At 38.5% G+C, this 24592-nt stretch overlaps 1 protein-coding gene across 2 annotated transcripts in view; it reads right to left on the bottom strand.

The window, feature by feature from the left end:
• XKR9 (XK related 9) overlaps positions 1–24592 on the bottom strand; it is a 27006-nt gene continuing 2414 nt past the window's right edge. Inside the window, exons 3-6 of one of the 2 annotated variants that reach the window (XM_055800999.1) lie at positions 20370–21503; positions 16942–17506; positions 7617–7840; positions 1–5696 (exon numbers count right to left, since the gene is read on the bottom strand). In XM_055800999.1, coding sequence (XP_055656974.1) covers positions 5053–5696; positions 7617–7840; positions 16942–17216 — 1143 coding nt within the window. In that variant the 5' untranslated portion in view covers positions 17217–17506; positions 20370–21503 and the 3' untranslated portion in view covers positions 1–5052. Of the gene's footprint in view, positions 5697–7616; positions 7841–16941; positions 21504–24592 lie in introns of both variants that reach the window. The other variant, XM_055801000.1, reaches the window with a different exon arrangement.

A 24592-nucleotide genomic window follows, 5' to 3' on the forward strand; every position in this document is an offset into this window, starting at 1 on the left:
TCAGACTGCAATAAAGAGTCTGGACGTAAGAGGCTTCTGCTCCACAGGACTCTGTAGATCTGGGGGACATTACCTAAGATGTTGTGTTTTTCACAACCATTTAGAAAACTTCTTTCAGGAATGGCATAAATACAGTAGTTCTGCTGTAGGGTAAACTACAAATCATGTTTGAGGTCCCTTCCTGCTCTACTACAGTACAACACACTTCAAGTTCGGCCAAATGTGTGGAGTATGCTATGTGGAAAATGGCAGGAAAACACCTGTTCCCCCTGTCTCTCTTTGTATGCCTTCTTCTCCATACCTTCTTCTTTGCAAGTGACCTTCAAATATATACCTTTGTCATTTACTGTCTCACAGCAGCCGAGAACTGTCCAGGGACATTTAGCCCTTGAGTTTCAGCAGCTAACTTACTCCCCACAGAACAAAATGGGTAACCATCTCTTTTCCAAGATGTTTGTAGGCTCCCATTAAAAAATACCTGTGCTTAATCAGAGAGAATTAAGATCACTTGTAGGTGCTGAGCAGACAAAGCACATAAGAACTTTGCTACCAACTTTTTGTTGCATTCTGGCTGCAACAGATACATATTCTTCTAAGTATTGTCATCCTCACCTGGACAAAGTGCCGGTAGTAGTAACAATAACGGTAAAGATGAAAATTTTGTATTAAGATTCGCAAAATCACACTAAAGTATGAGGCATGAATGCACACTTGAAACCCTTCCTATCCTTTCTCATTCTGCTCTGTTATTTACAGCTGTGTTCACTGTCAGAAATAAAAACTATATGCTAAAAATAGAAATATACCTGGAAACCAACATACAATCATAGGAAGGCCAATGCAATTTATAGTCTCAACAGGTGTAAGCAGGGTAAGGTAAGTTTGAAGCATTGCCACTATCCCCACCGCGGTCTACATTTTACTAAGCTAATGAAGACTGACATAGTGGGAATCTTCAGTGTGGCTTGGATTTGTTATATGTTAGCTAATCGGTGGTAAAAGAAGAAAAGATTTTGATGAGGGTGGATTACAAGGGGTTATATGCACTCCATTCAAATAGTGATTGTGTAGCACATCTACTTTGCTTAAAAATCTGTGAAATGAAACTGAAGTGCTAGGAAGTAGAGAAGAGCACAAAGAGGTAGAATAGGAAAATTCCTCAGCTGAAATGAATGACATATATATTGCCTCAGGTTCAGGCAAGATAAGTTGTTTAACCTCTTGAAGTTGTTTTGGGGTTTTTTGGCAAAATATATAGATGGCGGAAACTGTGGGCAGAATGCAGGTAAGCAAAAAAAAATAAAAAAAACAACAACTACCTTTGAGCTGTGTGCATGCTTCTACACTCCATAATGAAAATGAGATGTTAGGTTTGAAACCATCTTTGAAATGCAAGACACTGTGGTAGAAAAAAAAAAGAGTTGCTACAATGTCTAAATATATAAAGGTTAATGTTTGGGCTTGGGGGTTTTAGAAATAAATATGCATAGTACCAGCAACAAGCAAGAGGTGGAACTCAGCACTTTGAAGGGTTAAAGTGAACTTTAGTCTTCCACAGATCACCCCCTGGTACTGTGTCTTCATAAATTTCCCCTGTTTATGGAGTGTTTTTGATGGCAGGCAATTCTTTGTTGAAAGTTAAGTGCTCTTTTATATGAATAAATAAAGAAGGCTTTGGTTTGAATGAATACATTATTTTGACAAATGTTTATTGGAAACCCAATTATGGCTTCATAAATCAGTGCTATCTGTGGTACATCAGGTGAGCTCACCCATGCCATCAAATGGCACGTTGAATATTAGCAGGATAATTAAAATAATTCTGTTGAATGTTGTCTCTCTTACCCAGGTCTGACAGTAGTCAAAGCACGAAGAAATTGTTTATTATTTTTATTTAACTTATTAAAATACTTCTTGTAAGATGTAATCGACATACTTAACAAAAAAGAAAAAACACATTTGTTTTCAATTTGCAGTTAGATTAAAATGACAAGGTCAGGCATAATGCATGAACTGAGTGGCAGCTGAATTTTAAGAGTAGTCGGGGAAACAGAAAGGATATGTATGAAGTCTATTGTTCGAACGTTACACCTAGGTGAAGTGAGGCTTTGTTTGTTTTGTCTGAAGTGGTCACTGATGATATGAAATGTCTCTAGAGTAAATTCATGTGCTTCCTTGCCCCCCCTGCTACAGTGATTCTGAGTTACAATGACCAAATGAATGAGAAGCCATTTTCATAACTATGAAAATGAAGGGAATCAAGTGAAAATCTTGAACTCAAGGTCAAGAAGAAAGGGAGGAGGTTAAAGCTGAAAATAAATAAACAAAAGTCTGCAGGGGACAAGCTAACAGGAATTCCCATCTCTTGAGGCCCTCTGATGACCGCCAAATGGAGAGGTTCACAGTATCTGTGGCAGGACACTGAAGATCTGTTTTTTATGAAAAGAACTTACATGATTTCCAGAAGGATCATTTCCCAGTTTTTTGATATGGTTAAATTATACCCACTAGAACTTATAAACATTAAAATAGGGATTGGAACTCAAGTAACTGGGGTTTGTGTGTATTTGAATGAACGTGATATAAATAGCCACCTAGATGCCTTTCTTACCAAGTCAGTTTCAGTGTAACATTCTTCTCAGTGGCACAGGAGAGGGAATGAGGATGCACAGGGAGAACAGCACAACATTCAGATTTCTCCCATGAAAGAAAATTAGTGTTAGGAGTTGGCCAGAGAGATGGCAATGAAATCCCTTTACTTGGAATCTGTCAATTCACTGAAAGGAAAAAAAAAAATCACCAAGACAATTTTGTGTTTCACCAGAAACTAACCTTCCTGCAGAGCAACTCGGGCTCCAAATTTCTGGCATCTGGCAGCGCAGACAACCTGGAGGCTCCAGGGCTGAAACTCCCACACTAGGACTTCTCAGAAGCTCATATTTCACCAGAGATCTACTTCTTAGATAATGTACAAGGTTTGAGGTCATCTTCCAAATAAAGGTTAGACAAAATTTTGTAATCTTCTGCAAGATAGAGATAAAAATCTCCCTTTTCCACCGTACCTTACCCTAGTCCCTTCTCAGGATTTCAGATGAGCAAACAATAAGTGTGGGAAGCTATATAGGGTTAGTCTTGACTATTTAGGATCCTATTTTTCCATAGCAAAATAAGAGTACTTTCAGCCTAAAACCAGGCATGCATTTTGCTGCCAAGGGTACCATCATGAGTACTAAATACTCTGTAGATAAGAGACAGAACTTAGGGCAATCATGGTCCATGAAGCAGGATGGAGCCTTGGGGTTTTGATCTTACCTATGCAGCCATTCCAGGGCAAAAAAAATCTGGAAATCTCTCTTCCAGAGTAGACAGAAGAGAAGGTACTGTTCTATATATTCATTTAAGGAAAGCTATTGCTTAAATCTCATGGATCGTGGGGGTTTATGTCTTAACTTCTGGATCTGCATTCTAGCTACCCCTAAGTGGAAATGAGGGATTTCAGAAGTAAATTTTTCTTACTCCGCTGCTTTTTCATGCATATCCTCAGAGAGGCAGATCATTCAATCCAAGCTATGCATCTAGAAATTTCCTTGAATAGGATTAAGGAGGTGTAAGTGGTAAAGAGAACTATGGAAATGGAACTTCCCTGAGCTCTGCTAAGGATGGAAGGGTAACAAGCAAAAGGCAGTCTGGAGTCCATGGACTTGACACAAAAGGCACAAGACACAGCTTTTCAGCACTCTAATTATGAACCAAAGCACCAGCCCTTTTTCCAGAGTTTCAGGGAAGTTTGCTGTCAATAATGCTAACGGATTTGGTCCCTGGCAAAGTTTATCAGTTTTTCTTATCTTTAGTCTCTTTTCTCAAACCTTTTTTCCTCCCTTTGCCTGTGGCTACTGTAACTGCAAAGGTGAATTATTGGAAGGGGAAAGGAGGGGAGAGAAAGAGCCCTGTTTTTCATAATTCAGATTTAAAATGCAGCAGCTCCAAAAGACTTCCTCTTATATTTTATTTCTGAAGAAGCTGTGGCTATCAACCCTATTTCCTTTGTTGTTGATTCAGTATTTGAACATTAATTTCACTCTGCCTTCTGCCAAAAAATCTTGATGGACAAGCTGGCTATTCCATCATTTTCTAGCCCCTGTGAGTGCAGAACAGTTGCTTCTCTCTTCTCCAAGTGGCAAAGACAAAAGAAGCTGCACCACTGCATACCTTGCATAGCCTTCTATTTCAGGGGAAACCAGCTTTTAAAGTATTACATCTTAGAGCTCCAAGGAGAGGAAAGCTTCAAGGAAAACTGTTATTCCTTTATATGCAAGAATCCTATTGCCATCCATAAATCACTCAGGCTGCTATTATAATCCAGAACAACAACCTGGCATCACCCCTAAGTACAGAAGGTTGTGTGAAAGATGAGCAGAACAAAAACAATAAAGAAGTCATTAAAACACCTAAAAGATAAAATGCTTGAAAATATCTCCCCAAATTTCCTGTGGCAAGACAGTGATTGAGCCATAAATCAAAGCTATTCTTCTTCAGGGGATATTTAGAGAGAAGGCAGTACAGTTTGTAACTATGCTTATCTGAAGAAAAACTGCAGCTCTTACACTAATGGGGAGAAGCAGATAACTGATCACTGCACTCAATTATTTCAAATGCATGCCTCTTTCCTTCCAGCAAGAACAGAAAAGTAAACCTTGTTTTTAACAGAATCAACATAAATGAATAGAATATTGTTTCAATGCTAGCTTTCATTTGATTAACTTTTAGCTTTTCCTATGTTCTGTTTGCATTGCTAAAAACTAAAACAGTGGACTGTGTTGGACAGACAGATTAAAATGCTTCTTTTTCAAAAGTAACTTTGACCAGCACATAAGAGATATATTCATGTTAGAAAGGCTTTGTGCAGTATCACAGAAAACAATAGTTACTCAGAGCCGATAACTCTGGTCCATTATGTACTACTCAGTGATGATACATGAGAGACAATAAGAGAGAAACAGACCTGTCCAGCAAATATTTGCTTTGAAGTCTGCACAAAAAGATCTATACAGTTCATTGCATTATGAAATTTTGAAATCTACTGATTTTCACTCTATATTTTTGTCCTACCTCTCCATCACCTTCATCTGAACATGCCTGTGGTCTGCAATAAGCAGTAGGATGGAAACACCTATAATAAACAACAAGAAAAATAATACCTAACACCAAACTAAGAATAGTTAGGATGCTCACAACTGTAAAATGTATTTCTTTGATAATGGAAGGTTTCCAGAACAAATATACAAACAAAATACCTAGAGTTACAACAGTGTGAGTAGCATAATACATAGAAAGGCAAAGTTTTGTTTTTCTCCCCTTTACGTTAAAAAAGGTAAAAATGAGAATGATTCCAACTACAGTTCTGTATAGATATTCCATCTTCTTAGATTTGCAGAATGTTGTATGTTGTTTCAAAGTCCAGGTGAAGCCACAAATCCAAAGAAATGTCAGCAGAATTGCAGAACTACCAACACTTAGTAGAGTGATCAGTGAAATACTGAGTAACCAAGAAGTGATGGTAAGCAGTTTATAAAACAGATACATTAACCCGGGGAGCACATGAAATTCATCTTTATCAGGTAGAGATTTTCGTAATGATATCTGATAATCAACTGTTGAAAAGGAGATACCACAAAAAGACATAATAATGGCAGCATCTAAACAAAACAGAAGGAAAAATGTTAGACTGAGGAAAAAGATACTTATTTTACATTATAATTTCAGAATGAACTTTTGGAGACGTTCATACTTTCTTAACACTTCCTTTATAGTAATATTATATTTCCTCTGTACTTCTGAAAAAGTCACCTTAATTTTAAGGCTCAGTTTAGTTACCTAAATCTAGGCATCTAATGCTGTTTGGTATGCCTATGTTATCCTGCCCACCCTCTGGCCATTAATGGTCTTGCACAAGTTGTGTGTCATATTTGCCATCTCCATACACAAATGACTTGGAAATTCCCAAAGTATTGCAAATATAGCCCAAAGAGTTGTGGTGAATGGAGTTAAAAACAATTGGTGGCCGGTCACAAGTGGTGTTCCTCAGGGCTCAGTACTGGGGCCAGTCCTGTTTAATATCTTTATCAACAATCTAGATGAGGGGATCAAGTGCACCTTCAGTCAGTTTGCAGACACTGCCAAGTTGGGTGGGAGTGTTGATCTGCTTGAGGGCAGGAGGCTCTGCAGAGGATCTGGACAGGCTGGACCGATAGGCCGAGGCCGAGTGTGTGAGGTTCAACCAGGCTCAGTGCCGGGTCCTGCACTTGGGTCACACCAACCCCACGCAGCGCTACAGGCTGGGGCAGAGCGGCTGGGAAGCTGCCCAGAGGAAAAGGACCTGGGGGTGCTGGTCGACAGCCGGCTGAACGTGAGCCAGCAGTGTGCCCAGGTGGCCAGGAAGGCCAACAGCCCCCTGGCTTGTGTCAGAAACCGTGTGGCCAGCAGGACCAGGGCAGTGACCGTCCCCCTGCACTGGCACTGGTGAGGCCGCCCCTCGAATGCCGTGTTCAGGTTTGGGCCCCTCACTGCAGGAGGGACACTGAGGGGCTGGAGCGTGTCCAGAGACGGGCAGCGAAGCTGGTGGAGGGGCTGGAGCACAAGTGTTACGAGGAGCGGCTGGGGGAACTGGGGGTGTTTTGCCTGGGAGAAAAGGAGGCTCAGGGGGGACCTTATTGCTCCCTACAGCTACCAGAAAGGAGGTTGTAGCGAGGTGGGTGTCAGTCTCTCCTCCAAAACAACCAGTGATACGACAGGAGGAAATGGCCTCAAGTTGTGTCAGGGGAGGTTTAGTGGTGGACTCGGCAGTGCTAGGTTATACAGTTGGACTTGATGATCTTAAAGGTCTTTTCTGACCTGAATGATTCTATGAAATAGCTCATAAAAACCTATGTTTCAGCAACTGGTATTGACTCTAGGCTGTCTGTGTTGTAGAAAATTATAACTAAGACTTGACTCTTCACATAGTCATATTTAAGATGAGATTTGTCTGACCGTTTTGTCTGAGTACCTATTGACTCCATGGACTACAAAGGAACAATAATAGCAGTGCTGTTCTATCAGTTTGGTAAGTCAATGTCTTGCCCATGGTCATGCTAGTTTTAGAACTGGAAATGGTACAGCTGCTGTCTTGCTTCTGAGAGTTAAGCCAGTATCTCTTCATGATATTGCATTCTGCAATGCGGACATATCCTTAGGTTTTTTCTGATTCTGTCCCTCATTTGTAACATGGATGATGGTAGTGAAAGCTCACAGGGCTGCTCAAATACATTACTGATTTCAAGATGTCAAATCAGCAGTTTTCAAAGAAACTGTAAGCAAGAGCACACATAACAAAGTGTTCTGCAAATTATATACTAATTACATTCTATTAGATGTTATGACTTTTTACGGTGAAATCTTCTCTTTTATGAATTTAGCAGAATGGACCATATACTAGACAGAAGTTCTATCTAAATGCAGAGTAATTATACAGTGGAGTGTATGTTTTCCAAGGTATGTTTAAAATGTTATCCAATCACATGAGTTATCTTTTTAGGTAAGATACTCAACTTGCAAATTAAGCAAAAAGGCAGACTCACATTGACAGAAATCATTTTTGCCATGTTCCATGAGGATGTAAATCTGGACAAAAAGTTGTGGTGTGGTCTCAAGAAAAGTCTTGAATACCCTGAGCATGTTAATATCAGTCACTACATCAACAACTTGGTTTTGAATGAAGTTGGGAGGCTCTGTTTCTGATGTATCTCCGCTGCTTTTTTGTTTAAATGCAGCTTGGCAGCCATACTTCAAAGCAAACCAATACCTATAAAAAAAGGTGACTTGATTAGACAGCATTTTTTAGAAGTGCAACTCAAAATGATGTAGCCTAGCAATGATTTTTTCCCATTTCACTCTCCATTCACATTTTATCTTTGAATGTAATCCAGCAGCTTCTACTAAGATAAAATTTTGTCTGATATCTGTCTGGTTTCAGTGATATCAGATAATCATTTAAGCCTATTGATACCAATGCGATGTAAAAACTACTAAAACAGCATGAGACTTGCCTGAATAAAGATTACAATCTTTATTTTGTTAGGTTCTTATTTCTTTAAAAGTACCAAATTTCTGAAGTTTCCCTTAGCATCTCGCCTCAGTCTCTTTTTGATACTCATTCACTTCCCTTGTAGTCTTTTGAGGGTATTAGGGAATATCCAGCTGTGAACATCCACATTTATATAATATAGATCCATAAGCCCCAAGAATAGTATCTGATGAATTGCAAACATGCAACAGGCTTTTATAAAATTAAAAAAAAAAAATAAATCACTGGAATGTTATTTTCTAAATACTCAGGCAGACTTTCATTTCAGAAAATTATTTTCAAGACGTAGATTCCTGGGGAGACAAATTCTACTAATAATCTGAGTGAGTTTACATGAAGAACAGTTCTGGATTATTTTCAGTTAAGCCTAAACTATCACTTCCTCTGAAAGAGCAGTAAATGCAAAGATATGTGGAATTAGTCATAACTGGTGTACATTCTGTGCGGTAAAGAACCTTTTCTGTTCAGGATGTCTCTAATGTTTTGCATAGATATAAATAAAACCTAGCTCTCATCCCCATGTTCAAGACATTTGCTTCAGGCCTGGAGGTGGCATAGCACCTTAGAGGGGAGAGAATGCTTAAGTTTTAATCAGAAACCATTTTGGTAATTAAGAAGGAATGAGCTGTTGTACATGGTAACCTTTATAGCTGCGCTTAGGAAAACAGAATGGTGGCTACAACCTGATGTAGGACCAGACCTCCAGCTGCTGGAAATTACAGTATTTCTGCTGCCCCTGGTGGGTTCACACACAGATACACACAACTCTGGTGAATGATCTGACTCATTGCACTACTGCTTTAGAAGATAAAGGAGGTAGGCAATGCACTTTTCTGTAATAGATTAAATGGAACAATTCCAGAAGAGGTTTTCACAGCTGAAGATCTCTTTCCAGTTGAACTGTTAAGCAGCACACAAAGACTCTTTCGGAACTAGTTAACAAATGAAAGCTGGGAGAAGTATCCTTGTAAGTATGTATGTAAATCCTACCTTAGAGCAAACCAATGCTTGCTGTCTTCTGCTAGTTAGTTGACTTCAAGCAGTCAGTAACACTAGCTGAGCAGACAGTTGACTAAGCCTCTTAACTCTGCAGCACCATAATAGGCACTTTCATTGCTAGTAACAGCATAAGCTTTTGCAAGGCATGAGGACTGAGGCTTGCTCTGTTTGAAAATTTATTGACCTGTCTGTGACATTTAGCTTGGATTTTCTGCAGAAAAAAAGATGGTGATTTCTTCCAATTGACCAAGTGGCTGACTTGTTTTACTTTTGTACATTTTTGTGGTACATCCATAGTTTCATATGGGTAACAGTAACAAACAGATATTCCGTATTGAAGGAGATATTTATGACAGACGTGATGAAGTAGGATAGAGAAATATAGTCCTAGTATGATAGCAGAGGTCCTGAGAGATGGTGTGCAAGAGTACATGCATAGGATGATAAGAGATGTACACTTGTACACTGGAGACTCCATGGCTATAAACAACTCACCAATGGTCAGTTATAGAAATGCAGACCTGGAGCTGGATGAAACTAGTTTTAGGGGTAACAAAGAAATTATATCTAACATGCATAAAAGGCACCATAGATACTAAGTTTGGATGTAACATGAAGCTGCAGAGAATAAAGAGAAAGCTAAAAGTGTGTTAGCAAACATACAAAAAAGACCCAAAGTGGATCCTAAGAGTGAAGAAGAAAACATCAACAGGAACATCAGGTTCCTCCCAGCATGACTCCACACTGATTAACGCCCATAACCCACCCACACACCAGAATGAAACTGCTGACCTTAAGACCCAGAGGAGCTGAGGAAAGGTGAACAAAAGGGATAGGAACTAAGAAATATGTAACAATTTTAACTGTGTTATTATTACTGAAACTTTTTATGCATAGAAGTATTATTGCTTTCCCTGTAGTAAAAAGATCTAGACTAATAATGATTCTTGGAATCAACTGTTACAATTTCATTTCTACTAATAGTAAGTTCTTGGCTTTGTAGGTATATAAATCCTGTTTCTATGCCCATAAACTTAATTTTGAGCATAACAGCCTTCAGACATCACTTTCAAGGCTATTTCTGCCAATTTAGTTCCCAGATGTTTTGAGCTTCCAGTTTCTTCTCCAATGAACCCATTTTGACTATAACTGGCAGGCAAGGACAGCAAAAGCAGTCCTTTTTCAAGAAAACTCACTGGTACTCAGCTGATTTTTCTAGCACTATAAATATTGCTAAAGGCCTTTCCCCTCACCAGAAGAATTTAGTCATCCGGATTACGAAGATTAAATCATTCGTTCAGATTTATTTTCTTGAGAAATCAAGCAGAACACCACAGACCACCATTTGGTTATCTTACACAGCTGTAAAAGCCTGTTAATGTGCAGGGTAAGAAAGGCAAGGTCCTATGCCTCAGTTCACCTACTTCCATTCTTTAGGGCTGCATCTGAGGTGATTTCAAGATTCACGCTGAAGTGCTGCAGGTTCCTGATTCCCTGATAGTCCGTAGGATCGTACGCACCATGGACCCCATGAAACCCATGCAGCTGCATTTCCTTCACATAGAGCACAGGGGGCAACAGATCATCAGACACCTAGATCTCACAGAATCATCTCTTCCCAATACGATATTGGAGCACAGTCCCCTTCTGCTTACAAAGGGAGCTAGGAAGAATTCCTGGGTTCTCCAGGTGTCAAAAGTTTAATACCTTCACCACCTTTAAAGACCAAATCCTTTGACCACAAGGGAGACAGTGTCAGAGGTTCTTCCACTGCCGAAAGCGAGATAGCTGGGATCTGCAGGTTTAAGTGCATACATTACTTATTCCCTGGTCTGTTACAGTATGCCAACCATACAAGTGAAAATTGCAACATGGAAGCATCAGTAGTCAGTGTTGGAGCAGCTATGTTACTGCTGAGTAACCCTTTGGTTACTTCTTGTAACCCTTTGGAACCTTTCTTGCAGAGATTCACAGACCGCAGCCCTGCCATGCAGGCCATACGTTGATTCTGCGAGCTGGCTCTAGATCCATTATTTACTCCCAAAGGAAACTGTTTTCTACTTTTATGTTTTTGTGTATTTATCTTACTGTTCTCTGAATAATCACTCATAAGCAAAGAACTGAACTGTTTGGCAAGGCATCTATAGCTTTTTCTGTTTATAAAGCAATTAGTATTCCAAAACATCTGGGTCTTGCATCCAAGTTGTAAACATCTGGAGAGTTTGCAATGCTTTCAAGAAAAAACAATTGGATAGACCAATCTGTTAGTTGTCCATGGACTCATTCACCAGAGCCTGTCTTTGTCCAAGCAGCAACAAGTGGAAACCAGCTGCACAAATTTTGAGCTGCAGAGCTCACAGCAGAGAAGGCAGATGATACATAAGGCAAGAACCAGATGTTGTAAAAGCAGTATTTCAGCTGGATGCACACCTGAAATCACTTGTCACTTTTTGGAAGCATATGCCTTCTGAATATGGTATATTAGGTTTATATTGTTATAAGTTGGTATATATATACCATAAGATACTATAGTTTCTTTCACTAGTTGTAGTGATTTCAGTTAGTCCACTTCTGACCTTGAGTACTGTATAAAAGACATCATTTTTTCTAGAAAAGTCTGTCCAAATACTTCCATTGCTCTATGACTATGCATTAAGCGAGGTGGTGTTCCCTGAGCTCCACATGCCTATGTCACTTACAGTAATTCACTGTGACAAATTTTTCCTCTTTTAAGAGTATTTTGAGTTTACACTCCTATTCCCATCTGCCCATGTGACATGTAATATTAGGACATTTTAGGAAGGGCCCGTAGCCAACTATGGCCTAGTGTTGAACAATTGCATTCACAGATTCACAGCCAAGGGCAAACGAAGTTCAGTCCATACTAAAAGGTAGGTCAGGCTCGAATCTTCTCCTTTATCATGCCCATGGCGCACCTAAACACTATGCCTACTCTGAACCTATCGTAATTACATTCCTATAATCTATTTTCCTATATCTATTGATATAAAAGTTTTGTGTTTCAGTCTTCGTAAACTGAAAAAAACCCCAAACTTTTAAAAAGCTGCTTCAACTGGAATAATAATACATTAATTAAAAGTATTGGATTAATTATGTATTTTAAGTACAGGTACATCTTAAACTGAAGGTGAAAAGGTCTGTCGTTAATACAGACAAAGGTAGGGTTACCATTTACTTTTTCTCCCTCTAAACTCATTAAGGAGGAACTTTTCATTAATCCAAGGTACATAAGCTACATGGAAGCCAACAGAGTAAAAAACTCACAATTTCTTTACAACTGGAATTGTCATATGTGAACAGGAAAGTATTATCAGTGTTTCTAAATATTATATCCACTTTGACAGGAGAAAAAGAAAACGTTTCTGCCTTCGTAGTGTTGGTTTGTGGAGGATGCAGATGATAGGACTCCTACCTGTTATAAACATTCCTTGAAACGCAGCTCCACTGTCTCTCAGTTCTTGAGATACTCCTACATTTTCATCATCACGTCATAAGGGATGAAATTTGCTCCTGATCTGCTGTAAAATTAGGAAGGCTCTGGCTCTGACTGGGAATTCACAGATGGAACAGCTACTTGGTTTTGCTGCTTCACAGCCTTCACATGCCACAGGCAAGCTGCCTTGCCAGTGCTTCCATGTATCACCTGCTTCCCCTCAGATTTCCAATAAGGACTTTCCACCACAACCCCAGTACACTGGAAGACTACACGTCCCATATCATCAAACTACACTGATAAAGACTTGGGTGCCGTTTAGAAATGCAGGCAGGCAGGGTGTGAGAGACCTGGCAACAATGACTGTTCTGTCTAAATTCTACCCACACAGCCAGTTTGCAGCACTGTATAAATCCTTAATCAAAGGAAAATTATTCTCTGATGCATGTTAATCTTCTATAAGACAAATATAATCTTCTAAGTATCAAAAGGCATGGATTAAATCCATGACACTGATGCAACTAAGTCAATAGTTAGGTCAGTAAATTTATATTAAGAAAATATGATCAAGCACATATTATTGTGTAACCTCTAACTCACTTAAAGTAGCATTACAAACCTTCCACTTCTAATTGACTCTCTCTACCTCTCTGACTTGGTATTGTAAAAACCTTTCTATTTGTTTTTTCCTGTGGAAATTCTTGTTATATACATGAATTGCTAGAGGCATGTTACCAACTTCAGCCCTCATTTTTGACTAAACTAAACATCACTTATCTTGACTCTGATTTTTTCTCATTGCTTTCTAAAAACATGTAATTAAATAATCCCAGGCTCATCAAAGTACTCACAGTTACTCTGATGTCTCATGGACTTACAATTCATCTTTACAAATATGCAAAAAAATCTTCTTCACCTGCTTCTGTTCAAAGACACAGGGCCTCTTGAGCCTACCTTCAAGCATCAAAAGACACAACAGCAGCTGCCAATATCGCTATGTCTGCTGCCTGCATGGCCTTCTATTCTGACAGTGAAGGTTATTAACTGATAAAATTTAGTCTTCTGCAGGTGTCCTTGACTGATGCTGTGAACTGCTACATGTCAGTGGACTTCAGATTTTGTACGGTGCCCCAAGGGAAATGTCCCCTTTTTCCATATTCACTGACTGTGGTGCCGTCTTAACGTTGACTGTGATGCCACAGTCTGTTCTCAATTCTACCAACGTGTGACGCATTTAAATCATAGAATGTTTCGGATTGGAAGGGACCTTAAAGGTCATTTAGTTCCAACTCCCCTGGCATGGGCAGGGACACCTTCCACTAGACCAGGTCACTCAAAGCCACATCCAATGTGACCTTGAAAAATATCAGGGACAAGGCATCCACAACTTCTCTGGGCAACTTGTTCGAGTGTCTCACCACCTCCACATTAATTTGTTCCTAATATCTAATGTAAATCTACGCTTTTTCAGTTTAAAACCATTACCCCTTGTCCTATCACTACAGGCCCCGCTAAAAAGTGGGTCAGGCTGAAAATAATTTTAGTCAGCATAGCTAACATATACTTTACCAACTTAATTTTGTCTCCTTGCAGAGAATAACATTTCATATGAAATATAACTACAGGTCTACATTCTTTCCATTAAAAGAAACTGAAGCCTTATTTGATATTAAATAATTTAAATTTCATTCTTTCTCTCTCTTTTAATATAAATGTGCGTAAGTGTATACACACATGATTTACATATTGATTACTTAGCACTGGCAGTGTGATAACATACACTGATTCTCATTGTGCTGTGTGCTGTACAAACATAACATAATGAAGTTCCCTGTTTCAAAGATGGAGCAAGAGGTATAAAGGATGTATGAGAGGGAAGAAGGGACAGAAGAAAGAAAAAATGAAGGAAGATAATTTGGTAAGGTGTATTCACACCTTCTAATTTCAGGCATCCTACGTTCACTGGCCAAGTCATATTTACTAGCTAGGCCCCTATTTCCTTTGTAGTGAATGGAAAATATTGGCTCCTGCCGCAAATGACCTTCTGGAGAAGATCACCATAACAAGTATGACCTGACTCCTGACAAAATCTATTTTTATCCATTGACTGCAGAGATAAACTTGAGAGACTCATTGTCTAAATTAACTGGATACATCAGATGACTAAGAGGGAGAACAGGAGGGTGTTGTACATGGATACACCTAGGGAAACACATGTAACAGGAAGTACGTAATAGTTTATCACAAAGGTACTAACACGGATGTCAGCTTGCTGTTATCAGTTTATTTTTTTACGGTATGCATTATCACACTGCTGAACTGTGAGGAGTGGCTGAAAGAACTTTGTAATTCATACATACCAGCTTGGAAATTTTCCAAGTGTAAGCGGCACCATAGGAGAAAACATCATTTGTGCAACAGAGAACAAGTGATCAATTTGACAACACTGTTAGTGCAAAGGGCAAAATTATATTTACTAGATAATAAGCCACTTAGAGAAGACAGGGCTAATTCTGGGAAGGAAGTTTCAAAAATTACAGTAATTCACGGTAAGAAGTGTTCATTGGAAAGGGTATGAGTTCAGGTAAATCCAAGAGTACCATGGATTACCTTAGAATGTAGGTAACCCATTAAGATTTTCCTGTAAAAGCAGCATTTTGGATAGTACAAGCACTGAGTCAAGATTACAGTATCTAGAATTGTAGATTATTGGAGCTTGGATCTGAATTCTTAAGGTCAGTGTTGAAAGGTGAGGTCTTAGACATAGGCACTAACCAGCAGGAAATTTTAGGGGCAACCTGGGAGTGTAAAACCAAGTAAAGGTGAAATTAGAGTTGCAGTCATGAACAGATTACAGAGAATAAGGTCATGGAAGAGAAAGGGGAAGAAGGGAAGGTTTTGGCCAGACATTGCAACAGTGGCTTCTGCTATTCTACACCACGGTTACTGGCTTAATATTTATCATCAGTTATCAGAAAGACAGGTCATGGATTTAACTTCCTGTGGAAGAAACAGATTCAGAGAGGCAGGTTTGTAAATCACGAGCACAAGGATGGCACTCCCAGCCACACCTGAAGATGAAAACCCTTGGGGACAGACAAAAAGGAGAGTGCCACTGTGGGCCCAGAGGTAGCGCCTCTAAAAAGCAGTACCTATTAAGAGTCCCTGTGGCCAGGTTTTGGTGTATCTCACATGAACCAACCCATGTCCATGGATCTGGTTAGTGAATAGGAAAATGTCCAGAGAAATTGAAGAGGGAATTTCTTTTTCTTAAAAAATGTAGTATTTCTAAGTTTTTCTAGTACCTGACACCAGAAAAATTAAACCTGTCAGTAAATATTCCTCTGTGAAGTCTAAAATGGCAGGATTGTAAGAGGAGAGGCTGGAAAATAAAGCTGACAGGCAATAGGAAGAAGAATATTGAGAGGCAAAAGTTAATTGTGATATGTAAAAGCTCCATCAGTTTTCTTAATCCATGATAAATAACATCAAGAGAACAACATATGTTTGAGGGGAATTCTTCCATTGGCATAAATATAGCTTTCATTGCTGTCCATAGAATAGTACAGGAAGTTAAAGGAGGCATTTTAGGTGTTTTATTAAGTGCCTCTGACAGTTCTATATTCACTCATTTCATGTATGTTGCACACCTAAAATAATTGAAAATCAGGACTTTTTGCCAACATCTTTCACCTCAGTTTTAAAATGGAAGTAAAACTTTGGCACAGGTGATCTCTATAAAGATAACGATAATTTTATAGCAAAGCCACTAGAGAATGTTAAGCATATGGTAGCTTAAACTATTCCTGGACATGTGCCTTTTAGCAAACAAAAGTTCCTGTTGCTGTTAACGCAGTCACTGCAGGAAGTACTACTGCAAGTATTCTTACTAACTATTCAACTATACATTTATCTCCTGAATCTTAGTGCATTTTCCACATATAGGTGGACTCTCAGGTTCAGAAATTACTTCTTTCTTCAGGTGTCTCACCTGCTTAGTGTAATCAAATTAATTATCTTCTTAACATAATTTTAAATACTTACGTTTACCAGTTACAACAGTATTACTCTGTAAAGCAAGCTTTTTTATTAAATATGCCCTATGAAAAGGCTGATGAACCAGAGTTAGGCTATGAATGATAAAAATTATTACTTACAGGTAAAATGAAAGAAGACCTACATTTCCATCAAAACCTGACATAATTTACCTTGGCATAAGCAGACAAAAATCCATTTGCTTACATGGAGCAATAATTATTAAGGCCAGAAGTGGTCTTATCCCTAAAGCCATATTAAGCATTTCTTAATAAACTGTTCTAAAGCAGTATGATTTCTCATTTAAAAATAAATGTTAAAATGTGCTTACCTTATAAATATTCCGCACTGAAAGAGATGAACCAGAAAAATCCATTTCAGCTTCCCAGTATCAGTACCTTCCCAGTCATTTTTAAACCATTCATAACTGAATATCTGATTTATTAATGATGAAAGGCCTCTAAAACACAGTATCAATATACTCCAAGAATATTGTCCTTGACAAAAATATTTACTAGCTACCCAGAAGTCCACTCCAATATCAACTATGTAAATTATAATTCCACCAACTAAAAAAATAAAATTCTGCTTAGTAAATTTCATCATGCATTAGACTGTCACTGTTGTCATTCTTTCCTTACTTTATGTAAAAAAAAGTCAGAATTAATCTAAAGTGCTTTCCTGCAATGGAGTCTTTTTCCTGATGATACCACCTGCTCATAGTACTTTATACAAAGGAAAGTCAGGTTATGGATTTTTATTATGGCAAAGGGACTTGCATTTTTCTGTATTCTTGATTTAAATATTAAATTAACTTCACTGATATACATGTATTCTGGAAAAGATAAATGTAAATTGTATTTTTAATTGGTGGAGTCATTCTTCATTACTAGTTCCTAAAAAGAAGAAGAAAAAAGAAAGATTAACAACATTTTCTTTTTCAAGTATCATACAGCAATTCTCACAATCATTTAAACAAGCAGGTACAAAATGCAGAATGTATTGAAGTATCAGTGAACAATCACTTCAAGAGGAGCTGCACCTCTGAACCTGCTGAGGTCACCCACTCTCCCAGCCAGTGATCTTCACCTACCAAGCAGCTGTTGAGATAATTCCTAATAGTTGCAAAACACTAAGAAAACAGCTTACCTCTACTAGTTTTTAAAACCAGTTTATGGAAAAAAAGATTGATTCCTTCCCAGAACTTTTTTAACTGCTGAGCTCTGGTCCCTTACTGTGCACAGCACAAAACAAGAAAACTCCTGTCTTGAATACACACCATTATATCAGAGTACACATCATTATGTCATTTCCAACTGTGTTACTGCCTTTGTATGCATACATATAGTGGTTTTATCATTTCTGCTTGGTTTTCCATATGCAGCAAGAAAATGCTGAATAGGACTGCAGCTCTCCTGTTAAAAAGACCTGTAAGGAGCCAGACCCGCACCATTCCGCACCTCTCTGGGAAATGTCTCCCAAGCTGTGTGAGGTCATCACACAGATGACCTACCAACATAGTCTGCTATAGATACAATTAATTTGCAGTCTGAACTATGTTTACGTTGCTTAACATTGAAAGGTCTTGTGACCTCTTTGAGTAGTCCTTACACATCTTTCCTCTGTAGATCTGTGGTATTTACCAGGTGAAACAGAAAACCTGTAAGGCAGTATATTCTTTGCCTCATTGATTTTCACCTCTGCAAAGCCATAAACGTTAAAATGACAATGTCCCCTATTTCATTTGTGTATCTTAGGGAGAAGCTGCTGGCAGCAATCCCAAAGGATATGATGCAGGACATGCCAAAGCACTGGGTTTGGGCTGGTGCCACCACCAAACAGCAGTAGTCAATACACAGGGAACAGCTGCGCCAGGGAACTCAGAGCAAGGGAAGGGCACGTGGAGCCAGGTCTCCTTTGGTCCTAACTTTCTGTGAAGTTAGGTACACTGCCACAGAGGAATGAAATAAGGCGATCGGTTAATATCCCATGATAAAAGGTAATGACTATTTTTTGCTTGTATTGACTGGGCTGGTCTACACTGTGACCTAGGTACAAATCCAAAAACAGGGAACTTAAGCCTTTAATTTCCTAATGAAGACAAGGGGGAACATAACAGCCTAAAAAGGTGCTGAGTGTCTACACATTTTTATTTTTTTTTATATAGGCCTTAGCTATTTCTAGCCTTCTGCTCTATGTCCTACTCAGGTTTCATGTCCTGGCACAGAAAAGGTCAAAAAAGATCAGGCTATCTCACAGCTGGGATAGCTGGAATCCTTTCACTGTTCTTTCCTATCCTCTCCAATAAAATACCACTAATCTTTTTCAAATCACTAATGCAATTTACATCCAATTCACAGTCTGATTTGGGGAAGCAGACTTTGATACAAAGTCCAGCATAAAGTGAACTTTGTGTTTACACGTTTCACATCTGAAAACTTGTGTATGAACCAACTTAAAGAGTTTATTACTAGGGTTCATTCAAGAAAATTCCAAAGGAATTGTATTTACTCTATATAAGAACATCATATCATTCTGCAGCTTGATGTACTACCTTGGTCAAGCTGTATCATTCTTTGTGACAAGAACATTATACCTGGGATTTAGAACAGACAAAAAAACCCCAAAAAACAAACCAAACCACAAACAGGTTCACTATTTGGCTGTTGCAGAAAACACAACGGTAAAACATAAGTCAATAACTGGATCCAAACAGAAAGTTCTTTGGATAGGCAACTTATAGCCACAGTATATCAAGGTTCACATTTAAGGACTAATACTGGCTTTTGAGTGGCAAGGAGTAGCCTCAAATTTTGTACCTGAAATGAATAAATATGGTAACTGGATTCCTTCCTCTTTACAACCTCCCTATTCTTTTGTATCTGAGCACTTCACAAAGAGGAATTTTCTCATTATCATATTACCCCTAATAAGAAAGTAAGTTTTACAGACTATGTTCAGACTCCTCTGAAACAACAGCACGAAGAGTACCTGTGAGCCAGGTGATTTCTACTTCCAATATCCATACTGTACAAACTGCTGCCATGCTGGCAGTCTGCAGACCTGCCTAGACATCTTGGTGGTATATGAAGCCATCAAGGAAGCTGAGATAAACACACACGTTATCAAGCATGTCAGCTTGCTCACAGTCTCATAATTATTTTGAATAAGGAATCTAGTCTTGAAAGAGCCTTGGAACAGCTACACATAGGGGTTATATTTTGCACATTGCAACCTAAAAAAAGCTAACAGAAACTCACAAATTTGTATTCCAGAATGTCCAATGTCTTAATTCCAAGCCCAAGTACAAATGTGCTCACAGGTGCACATTAAATTTCTGATTTAGATAAAATTCTGATCATCTAAATTGATGATCTCAGCCCTTAATATCCCCTATATTTTATGCATGATAGCACTCCAAAGAGCGTCATAGTCTCACGTATCATGTGGGGTACTAATTAAGTGCCACAGGAGAGCGAATCCTGTATCACTCTGAATTATATTGTTCTCGATCTTATTAAATATATGAGATCTAACATGACAGGAGCAAAAAGAGTAAAGTGTCTGTCAGCCAATATAAATATAAGCCTGCTCTAAAAACTAACATTTTACTTTTTAAAATGTTAAAAAATAAAAAGTAAAAAAAAAATTAACTTTTACTAAATCATTTTGTGATAAAGCAGAAACAATAAGATGTGATTAGCAAGGCCTTCAGTTCTCACAATACATCTAAAATGCTATTACAAAATGCAGACTTACCTTCATACTGGCCACGGATAGAGATTTTTCACTTTTAAAAACTGTAGATTTGCATCTACAGGTTTTCCATCTGTACCTTTACAATACTTGCAATCCATGAAAAGTTAAAGGGCTTACTGATACAAAATGAAACTAAAATCATATGGAAACCACATGACACAGTTAATAATTTGCCACCTGTCAGGAACTGTCATTCTCATTAACATATTACAAAAACTCTGTTCTAAAAATTTGGTTTAGAAGTCCCTGTCTATATTTAATACTAAGTTTAATATTATAAAATTTCCTTCAATAAATTAATGTCACACTTTACTCCATAGAAGTAAAATAGAAGTAAAAAAAAAAAAAGTATCACTTTCCCTCTGTATATTTATATATCTGTGTAAGCATGTTCAAATTTAGAGACTTAGGTTTGTTAGACCTGTTGAGCAAAAGTCAACATATATTTATGGAAACACATACGGGTATATGTGTGTGTTTATATGTATAAGTTTGTTTATTATACATTTACTTGTATACACATTTATATATCTCAACGATTTATACAAAAAGAACAATCTCTTTGGCTACAGTTGAAAACTGTAGTACAACACACTTTAAAATATGTACAAAATGCTTTTCTGTGCAATGACACATGAAGAGACTGCATGTGTCCAGCGACAAGTGACTAAAATTGTTTTCCTCTGGTGTAACTACAGGTGTTTGCGAGTCTGCTCCAGCTGAGCTATCAGCACTCAACATACAATTTTTATGCATGTTTAAAAGAGCTGCAGTGTACAAGGAGCAGGTGTAGTGTTTTAGCCTCTATGACTGTGCTGTGCAGGATGATGCATACCCTCAGCCAGAGCAGTCTATAGCTTTTCTAGCTCTTAGGACAGGAGATACAATTCTACCAGTGTCTTCATAGTGAACATAGTATCAGTGCCTGCCTTCTATTGTGCTCCTTCCTGCTTCCCCTTATAGGTTGGAAACATCCTAATTCTAAGCAGTTCTTGCAGTGCTTGAAATACCATTATTTTCACATCATCACTTGAACAGAATCCACACATCAAGTTAATTTTCCAAAGATAAAAAAAGTGTCTGAATCCAAAGCAGTACTGCAGAAGTCCTGGTTCAATTGCACATGGTTCATTCCTGCAAGACAACACATTGGGAAAACACCTTAGGACATCAGTGAGGCAACGCATTATCTATAATGGCCTTCTGCACAAATGCAGCAGAGGCCTTTCTGCCTGTGCAGGATCATCTCAGTGATGATTCAAAGGTAACAGGCCTACTGCATGCATGCTCAACAAGCTCTTCATAATGGCTTTGAGCATCATGAATGCACTAATTAAAAATGTAGTTGTATATTGCTAGACAATAAAATCCCAATGACTTCAGAGAAGCAGCAGCTCAGCAATTGCAATGACACCTGTTCTGTCCTATAAATGATAAATGAATACAAGCACTCTGTCAGAATATAGCTTTTGTGGATGACATTTCTTTCAATGTTGGACTAAGCTACTGTGTGCTTTTGCAGTGAATTTATGATATCAGCGAACCTGCTGATATGCTGAGACCAGCACAAACCTATGCAATCTTTGCTGAGAAAAACAAAAGTGATTCATCATGCCCATCCTGTCTTGTATTTCCCTGAATTGATTGTTCCCATTTACAAAAAATGCACTGGAATGGTCTGGACCACTGGTTCTTCACTGGGACCAAGATGGATGAGACTGCAAGAGTAGCTGCAGACAGGATGAGACCGAATACAGCCTAAACTATCTACATTTAGCAGCTTTTACCAAGACTGCCCCTTTCCATGGATCTGAGCCAGATTTGAAAAAAAAAACCCTGCCCTCCAGTACACCATATATTTCTTTTAAATCCTAAAAAATCTCTGCTGATCTTAGTCAATGATTAATATAATTCCTTTATGTATGAAAAAATTTGGTCATCTGAGATATGTTCTCCCTGAATTATAAACATATGCATAATTTAGCAGCAGAGCAATAAATACATTATATACCGAGTTTGGTAGTTTAACATTCTTATAGCTCCACCTCAGCTTTTTTTTTAATTTGTAATAGGCTTTGCAAGCTATTTGCCCAAATAGTGATTAAGCTCCTACAGCTTTAAAGGAAGGCATCTTAAATCAGCCAAGTCAGAAACTCATCACTGTGACCTTTGTTATTAAAAAATGACCAAAAGTCTCTAGCACAGAGAGAGAGACAAGGTTTGTGTATCTTACTCTTGGAGTGTAAATCAAGCAGCTCATGAGCTAAATTACTGGCTGGATGATTTATTTGTTTTCTAGTCAGACTTGCCATCAAAGAAAGTACATCTTTAAATTGTGACAGAACTCTTATGCTATTCAGTACACATCTTGTTATTTGCTTCCAAATGGGGTAAAAAGGACCTGTCTTACCTGCTTTGATTAGTGTTAACAGAAAATTGCATATTTTATCTTTGGAATAGTCACCTTATTCCAGACATGGGAAACTAAGGCCCTCACTAGGACTAGCAGGATGAAATGCCAACCTGAAAAACCTTGGGATTTCTGAAGATTCACTGTGTGTCTTTTAAGCTTTGCAGTCAATGAACGTTTTTGCCATTGGTATTAATGGAAGTTACAGAAGAAAATGCATGGCTTGAAAGAGCGTATTGGCTTGTTACTTCACCTCACTCTCTAGATTCCCTTGCTTCTTCATTAATTATTCCAATGTACTTGTACAAACTACCACCACTGCTACTTGGTACCCTGCTACAGCAGAACCCCATGTCACCTGTCCAGTGGACCGAAAAGTTGAACTCACATGGAGTATTTTTGCTCTGAGCAGCATAAACATACAGAATTTTAGGAGAAGCTCACAAGATCACAGAACAACTGAGGCTGGAGGGACTGCTGGACATCATCTGGTCCAACCCCCCTGCTCAAGCAGGGCCACCTAGTGCAGGCTGCCCAGGACCATGTCCAGACAGCTTTTGAACATCTCCAAGGATAGAGACTCCACAACCTCTCTGGATGACCTGTGCCAGTGCTTGATCACCCTCACAGTAAAAAAGTGTTTCCTGATGTTCATAGGGAACCTCCTGTGATTCAGTTTGTGCCCCTTGCCTCTGGTCCTGTCACTGGGCACCACTGAAAAAGACTGGCTCTGTCTTCTTTGCACCTTCTCTTCAGGTATTTATAGGCATTGAGATCCCCTGAGCCTTCTCCAGGCTGGACAGTCCCAGCTCCCTCGGCCTTTCCTCACAGAACAGATGCTCCAGTCCCTTCATCATCCTCCCCTAATCACCTCCTACAAAACAGCTCCTCTGGCTCTCTACATTTTCGACTCAATACTGCCTCCTAATGTAGGAATCTTGCAGCCTATGTTCTCTCTATGAAATGTGCTTCACCTCTTTTTGGTTTAAGATCTCTACTCATCTCTGTGCCAGGTAGCAAGCATAAAAACATAATGAAACTTAAAGAAAAGTTCTGCAAGTACCAAGAAATATATGCATATCTTACTTAAAATACGTTTTATAAATAGCAGCAAATGACACTAAACCTTTCCAACCAAAAATCCTCTCAAGAAGACTTCCATGTACCAATGTTTGCGAAGATAAGTATCTCAAGAAATTTTCTATGTACTATTCAATTGATTCTGTGTAATTACCACAGAATGACATGCTTGTGCATAGATCTATTAGGCTATTACACAGCCACAGTGGAGAGGTATTTATTCCTGACATTTACGCTTTAAATGGGGAAGAAAGTCAAGTGCCACTATTCTTGAGTGCTAAAAATGCAAGCAGTGACCTTGTGAGATTTTCAGAAATACCAAACTGCATTTTATATATCTCATAGTTGTAGAAAATTAACTCTCCATCAAACATCACATTGTATTTACCAGGAATATCACTTTAGGTTTATTGAAACTCGGCTTTTCTCTTTTTTTTTACTGGTAGTCTAACATTTCCTGCTTCAGAGTATTTTTCCCCTCAAAATTTTGTCTTAACAATGTAAAACTGCCAGTGAACCAAAAGAACGTGAGGATATATGCTCATATTTGCTTGTACCATATTAGAGTATAATAGTAAGAGTTTCACCACATGGCTATTAACCCCTGTATTATAAGAGAAACAATACACTTTTTAAACCGATGGGGTGTGTAGGAAATGAAATGGTCGTAGAACCGGTACTTCGTTCTCCAAAGGCACCCACTGCTGCCACCTACAGACCACACACATTCACA

The sequence above is a fragment of the Falco peregrinus genome, chromosome 3, assembly GCF_023634155.1.
Source record: "Falco peregrinus isolate bFalPer1 chromosome 3, bFalPer1.pri, whole genome shotgun sequence".
Classification (NCBI taxonomy): Eukaryota; Metazoa; Chordata; class Aves; order Falconiformes; family Falconidae; genus Falco; species Falco peregrinus.